Here is a 7,250-nt window from a genome sequence, read left to right on the forward strand (position 1 = left end):
CATTATTGATCCTGATGTTATGTGGAAGGCGCTCTGATACTATAGCGATAAGTGGCAGTATAAAGCCCCAAGACAGACAGAATCTGAGCTGTCTCCAAAAGAAGCAGCATTGGATTTAGAATATAGTTTGCCAGCAGGAAAACCCATGGAAAAATCCCTCTCTTGTTCCAAAGGAAGTCAGCCTCCTTTTGGGGGACAGTTTATTCCAGGAAAGCTCTCTGAATATCTTGAAGCTGCCCAGTCTGTGTCTCACTACCTCCTCAGGGAAGAGCAGGGAAAAATATCATATGACATCCACCACAAGTAGCTAATAGTAAATAGTCTAACTAAGCAGCTTGCAAGGAACTCAAAGGCTGAAAATTGTTTAGCCAAATGACTTGATGAATATTTATGACTAATGACTCTAGCCACAGAAAGTTGGGAGGCTTCATTCACAACTTATGCACAGAAATAAGGACTTGACTCATATAAACAACTCTGGCTAGTGCAACCGGCTTCACTCACCTCAGTCTCTCTCTCTCTCTCTCTCTCTCTCTCTCTGTTTTGTTGTTGTTGTTGTTGTTAGGAAGCAACAAATGAACTAAAAGTGGCAGCTAGCAACACCTTAGTGACTCTGGCACGCTGCTATTTCTATGAGGTGATGTACGAGCTGCAGTGTCGTCTGAAACTACTGGGGCTGCCTGAAGAGTTTGTTTTCATTACACTGGGCAACCTGTCATCAGCCTATGGTATGGTAATTTCCATCTTTTGTTTCAAAGTTATTGTCTTTCATTTAAGGACAGGGGATTACTCTCTCTACCTAAAAATGTTACAGCTAAACAGAGCTCTGTTTGAGTGTGTGCATGAGGGTGTGTGTGGGGAGAGACACAAGATTAACTGCTGTTGCTAGTTCTTGGCTTCCAGATCATGAGCTATCCAGACGGAGGTGCAAGCTCTAACTTATGTCCCTGACTGAAGTTCCTGAAGGATCAGATGGGGGAAGGTCAGGTCTAGTGGAGCTCTTCTCCACCCCACTTCCCATCCTGTCCCAGTGCTCTCTCCCCTTACTCTGGGAGTGAGTTGGCCTTTGGGCACAGCTGTACACTGGTGGAGGATTCCCCTCTTCAGGGTGAATCCCCCACTGGCTTTCAATGGCTGCTTTAAAGCCATTCTGCTCTGCTTACGCAGCACAAAATGGCCTAGGAGCCCATAGCATCCTGCCCCACTGTGTTTCTAAGTGTGTTGTAAGAAGGCGGAGAGCAGCTGATTATCTTTCTTCCTTCTCTTCTGGCCTTTTTCTGCAGCACTTGAGTGTATCCCTTATGTGGGAATGACCCTGAAGCGCATGTTCTCCATGTTGGGGTTAGTCAAGGACAGCAGGCTGAGACAAGCGTTTTGTGGTGGTAAGAGCAGCACTTACTGGAGGTGCCCAAAATGGATATTGAGGGGTCTTGTTACAGATTGAAGTGACTGGCCAAGTTTGCAAACAGCCTGAACTGTGCTCCCTGCCCTGGATTGCACTAGGTGCTGCGTTCTTTGGCTCCCATGGCACTCAATGAAGTTGAGAGTGCTCCGTACTTTGCAGGAGGTGCTGAGCATTTGTAAGTTCAGGCCCTTTATGACTCATGGATATAATTTAAAATAAACACACACACAAAGGCTGAAGCTGCCCATCTGCCAGGAGGCTCCTGGGGGAGGAGGTGAAGGGAGCAGATTTCATTACTGAACATTTAAAAATCCCCTGTTCTCCACTCCTCCACCCATTCTCTCCCCTTAGTTTCTTTATCATCATCTCCTTTCACCCTCTTTCTCTATCTTCTCTTCCTCTCCACTTCTCTCTTCCTTTGCTTTTCAGGTGATGCTCAGTAAGGGGTTAATCCTGTGCCTTTGCGGTAAATGGGAATTTTGCCATCAACTTCATAGAGAACAGGATTGGGCCCTAATTCTTCTTAGCAAGGACACTAGATACATCTACTTTTAGGGCAAAGTGCTCCCCAATACCTTCAAATCCCAGTAAAGCCAATGGATGTTAGGGGCACTGAACATCTTTCAGACAAACTGTAACTCAAGATGAAATCCTACAGTGTAAGGGTTAAATAAACAATAACTGCAGAGGACGCGAGTCATTCAGAGGAGAGCTGGTTGAAATATTTTGATTTTTAATTATATTTTCCATAATTTTTCTTTCCAAATTTGATGAAAAACAAACCTGAAAAATGTCAATGACAATTTTGATCAGGAAGTGTGCGTCCAGTGTTTTGGAGCAGCTAAAGAGGTGGCTGAATTTTTTTGATTTTTGAAAAATATCAATGATTTTTATACTTTGCAATTTTGAAGAAAAAAAACCCTATCAGTAAAGATTTTTAATTTAATTTAAACTGCTTTTTCAACCAGCTCTAATTAAGAGGTAACAAGGAAGGGAGAAAAAATTTGTCTTCAAATGATGGTAATTGAAAAAAGATTGAGAGAGATGCAAATTTAAAAGCCTTTTCAGAAACAAGACATGGAATGGGGGGAAGAGAAATAGCTCAAAATTGATATGGGATTTCAGCGCCTAGTCCTGAACTAAGCAGTAGCTGCCATGGAATTGTAGTAAACTTTAGCCTGGGTGAGTTCACTGATAAAGCAACTTCTCCTCATTACTAATATGTCTTTTTCACATTGCCTGTCTTCTTTCCTTCCATACAGTTCTGGAAAAATGGTCAAGGGCAATAAATCTATATTTGACTAGCTGGGATAAGAGCACATTCCCCAGCATGGGTGCATTGCGATTCTTCGATACAATTCTTCCATTCTATTGTCATGTGACCAGCAACTGGCTGCAATGTGAGGATCTGGAGGTGAGAATTGCTGGCTTTCTAAATCTTTAGCAGAAATTGTAATGTTAAATTCTATGTATCTGTCACTTTCTGTGATGATGGCATTTAATGGTAGGTCCTTTTGGATGGAACAGAGTGTCATGTAAAACATCTAAACCCCATATATTTATAATGTCACCACATCATGGAAATTCTGTCTGTACACAGTGTACATAGCTTCTAGTTTTAGGCACCTAATGTGCAGATGAACACGGGATAGTGGGCTAAATTAATTCCTGGTATAAGTCCATTCAGCTCCAGTGGAATTACAGCAGTTTTGAGTTGGCTGAGAATGCCTACTAATCTGGGGAATATTTTACCTGGTATAGTTGTGAAGTGCATTAGAATATAATCCTGAAACCAACCCTACGAATCCCGGTTCTTTACCAGGAAATATTGAGATAGGGCCGTTCCTACAGTGGAACAAGGGAAGTTGCACTCATTAGAAGTAGAAAAGGTGTGCCCATTGGATGATATTGAATGAATTCTTAGGAACATAAATTCTGTGTCTCATCTATGCAGCTCAAGCAGGCCATCATCAAAGCCCTTGGTCCCATGATGAGCCTCTTGCTACACAAAGAGGAGCATCACGATCGGATATTTGAACTGATCTCATGGCTCCTTGAGCAATATAAGGAGGACATTGATGTTTTTCACGTCACCAAGGTGAGGTACCCCTCATTAAGGTAACTGTCTATGCGTGTGCATGTATGAACTGCATGAAGAATTTGCTGCCAGTGGGGTTTCCTGGTTTAGACAGTGACTTGTTAGATAATAAATATTCACACGAGTTCTGGGTTTATGCACATGGTGACCCAGGCAACAAGATTTGTAGGTAAATGCCTCTTATGAAAAGCATCCTCTGTTTCTTGGGGAGGATGATAAGGAGATAAAAAACAGAACACCTGCCCCACTCCCCAACAAGATACTCCCTCCTTGTGATTTCCCAGTACATCCTGTCAACTCTGTGTCTCTCTTTTAGATCATAAACTCCTCACAGCAGGGGCTGCCATATGTTGTCTCTGGTCAATACCAAACCAACTATCAGTGGTTGAAAATTAATACTAAGGAGGGTGATTGCTTTGGCTTATATAACTAGATCGATATAAAAGCATTGCCTGTCTATTTCATCTACCGTTCTATGCAGTGCTGTTGTAGCCATGTTGGTCCCAAGATATTAGAGCGAGAAGGTGGGTGAGATAACCTAATTAAAGATATTGTCTCACTCCCCTCGTCTCTCTATTTCATCCAACTCAGTACCACATGAGCAAGAAGTAATGGGCCATATTCTGTCTTCAGTGGGGCTACACAGTTGTAAATGAAGTCATGAGACAGCTATAACCTCTCGGTAGTGATATTTACTCACCATCTCTGTTGGTTGAAGCTTTCTGGTATAGAGTATGTGGTCACTTTTGGGGTTGAAATACCCATGATTTGGAGGGAACCAACGCATCATGGACTTGTTTGATAGCATCAGAGCACTACACAACTGCTTAAACATAGTAAAATATGTAGATGGCATCAGAGACATTCTGGAAGCTTCAAGCAGCAAAGGAGAAAAGTGTTTAGCTGCAGGAAGGAATTAGATTTTCACGTTTTTTTATCAATCAGCTGGCAGAGGACATAAAATCATCACTGATAAAGTTGGCAGATGAGATAAAAATTGGGGAGTGGTAAAGAATGGAGAGGACAGCTCACTGATTCAGCGTGATCTAGATCACTTGGTAAACTGGGCGCAAACAAACAAACGTGCATTTAAATACGGCTGAATGTAAATGTCTCCATCTAGGCACAAAGAATTTAGGCCATACGTAACATGCTGGGGGATGCTGTTCTGGGAAGCAGTGACTCTGAAAAAGATTTTGCGGGTCATGATGAATAATCAGCTGAACACGAACTCATGCTGTGGCCAGAAAAAGCTAAAGCTGGGATGCATAAAAAGGGGAATCTCAAGTCGGAGTACAGTGGTTATTTTACCTCTAAATCTGGCACTTGTGTGACTACTGTGGGAATTCTGTGTCCTGTTCTAGTGCCCACAATTCAAAAAGGGTGTTGATAAATTGGAGAGGATATTGACAGAAGAGCCACAGTGATTAAAGGATTAGAAAACATGCCTTCCAGTGGTAGAATCAAGGAACTAAATCTATTTAGTTTAACAAACAGACAGTAAAAGGGTGCGTGATGGGGTTTACCTACCCCGCATTGGTTCAGCAGGGGTTAATCATACTTTGTGGGCCGAGGAGGCCATGCCCCCTCATCTCTGCTGGGCATGCTTCAGCTGGAACCAGGATATGAAAGAGCCGCTCAGCTCAGGCTGAGATGACTGCTGAAGGGAGCAGAGGTGCATTGCAGACTCCTGCAGAGAGACTGCCAGTGCTCCAGGATTCAGAGGCCAGCCAGGCTGTGGCTGCAACCAACCCCCAGCCACCCAGTGCCAGAGATGGAGGAGAGACCACAGAATCCCTGAGACTACCAGCTGCTGAAGAATGGGTGGGAAGTAGCCTAGGTGGACTAAGCATTGATCCAGTTGAGGTACCGGGCTTTGACTCGGCATGTTTGGGAAGGATCCCAGCTGAGTTGGAGGCAGATACCCCTGCGGCAAGACAGGGCCCTGGGCTGGGACCTGTGGAATAGGTAGGAGCCAGTGGAGAAGGGCTGACCTAGGCAACACTTCCTTGCTGCAAAAGGTGGTTCTATTGACTCTGGCCACTAGGCCGCATTGCCCTGCGGCCAAGGGCGGTTCCATTGACTCTGGCCACTAGGCCGCACTGCCACACCCAGAAGGGCAGCCCTAGTGACTTGTGCTGTTGGGCCATGGACCCTCACCGAAGGGCTGCTGCCCTGATCCTGACCATTAGGCTACGCTGCCCTAGGAGCCAGGACTGCTGCGGTGGCTAGGGAGACTAGGCCAGTTGGGCCGCCCCAGATCTACTTCAGTTCCTCCACAACCTGGTACCAACCTGACTGGGTGGACCTATCCTGTGACAGGGTGACTTAATGACAGTCTATAATATCTTACGTGAGGGATTCATGTTTTATAATGGGCTCTTCAGTTGAGCAGAGAAAGGTGTAACTTGATCCAATGGCTAGAAACTGAAGTTAGAAACATTCAGACTGGAAATACGGCGTACATTTTTAATGGTGAAATAATTAACCATTAGAACCATTTACCGAGGGCCGAGGTGGATTCTCCCTCACTGACAGTTTTTAAATTGAGATTGGGATGTTTTTCTAAAAGCTCTGCTCTGGGAATTATTCTGGGCAAGGTCTATGGCCTGTGTTGTACCGGAGGTCAGACTAGATGATGGCAATAATCCGTTCCAGCCTTGGAATCTAGGAATCCCCTGAAGCTGCTTCAGTCACTACATATTGCTCCTGTGTGTGCCACCATCTGACTTTCACCCTCTGTTGCAGAGTCTGAGCCAGCTCTTGGAGGTCTCTTTTGAATATAAGATCCCTCTACCTAAAGAGAAGTTTCAAGCCATCTGCAGTGCTCTGCACAACCAGGTGAGGGGTGGTTTTGCTTGGATCCCTTGAGCTTAGGCACAGCAGATCTGAAGCATATTAACAATAAAAATCTATCGAATGATAGTGCAGAGCCTGGGGACCTCCTCATGCCTTACTGATTTCTGCAGGCTCAAGAGTAAGCAGGTAGCGGTCTCATTTTCTTAGCTAATATCCAGCTCAGTTTGTAAAGCAATTTCACCATAAGCTGATTATCAGGGGAGTCAGAGTTGTATAGTAAAAACTGTGGCTGTGTCTTGATTCGATCAGCTCTGCTGCTCAAAACCCTTTAGCTTCTCTTATCGAATGTATTGGTCATTGTGTTTGATTATTGCTGTGCAATATTGCTGTGGGGTTCAGACCTCTATTTGGACAAGTAGGAAGTGGAAGCTTAGAAATTAATTGAACCTTTTCTTTTCAATTGCTTCTGATTAGTTTTTCTTTGACCATTTCCCTTCTTCCCACAGATCTGTTCTCAAGCTAAGCCGCTCAGCACGGAAAATCACGCAGAGTTGTTGGATTGTGTAGTTCTGCTAGGTAAGGGGAAGAGACTCTGAGTTGCACAGTGGTTTCCTTGTAACTTCCTTTGTCAGGTATGGTAAGAATAAGAGTTCTGTTGTCAGTGAGGACGTGATTTGTTCCCTTGCAGCCCGTTCTTCTCCTGATGATCTGATAGCATTTCTGCACTCGCAGCTGGAGATTGAGAATGAGGCTGTTCGTGTGGCCTCTTTGAATCTGCTCAGTGCCATTGTTGGTGCCGACTGTAAGTAACACAGGAGCAACTGTGCCAGCTGCCCTCTTGGCCAACATGCTGAGGGTTAAGTTGGGGACATCCAGAGCAGGGCCGGCTTTAGGAAGTGCGGGGTCTGATTCGTGGGACTTGTACTCACCAGGCGGCGCTCCGAGTCT

At 44.6% G+C, this 7,250-nt stretch overlaps 1 protein-coding gene across 1 annotated transcript; it reads left to right on the forward strand.

The window, feature by feature from the left end:
- The first annotated feature begins 579 nt into the window (after positions 1-579).
- On the forward strand, positions 580-7,112 carry LOC135978438 (maestro heat-like repeat-containing protein family member 2A). The gene is made up of 7 exons (XM_065579389.1): positions 580-728; positions 1,284-1,382; positions 2,668-2,819; positions 3,360-3,503; positions 6,252-6,344; positions 6,809-6,878; positions 6,991-7,112. The coding sequence occupies exons 1-7, from the start codon at positions 641-643 to the stop codon at positions 7,110-7,112; spliced, it is 768 nt and encodes a 255-aa protein (XP_065435461.1). The 5' UTR covers positions 580-640.
- Positions 7,113-7,250: the final 138 nt, after the last annotated feature.

The sequence above is a fragment of the Chrysemys picta genome, unplaced genomic scaffold (genome assembly GCF_011386835.1).
Source record: "Chrysemys picta bellii isolate R12L10 unplaced genomic scaffold, ASM1138683v2 scaf265, whole genome shotgun sequence".
In the NCBI taxonomy this organism is placed as follows: Eukaryota; Metazoa; Chordata; order Testudines; family Emydidae; genus Chrysemys; species Chrysemys picta.

Bases quoted from the DNA above. Each gene is read 5' to 3' on its own strand.
- LOC135978438 (XM_065579389.1), top strand. From the start codon at position 641: ATGTACGAGCTGCAGTGTCGTCTGAAACTACTGGGGCTGCCTGAAGAG. The intron at 729-1,283 runs GTATGGTAATTT...CTTTTTCTGCAG, and splicing joins CAACCTGTCATCAGCCTATG to CACTTGAGTGTATCCCTTAT. The intron at 1,383-2,667 runs GTAAGAGCAGCA...CCTTCCATACAG, and splicing joins GAGACAAGCGTTTTGTGGTG to TTCTGGAAAAATGGTCAAGG.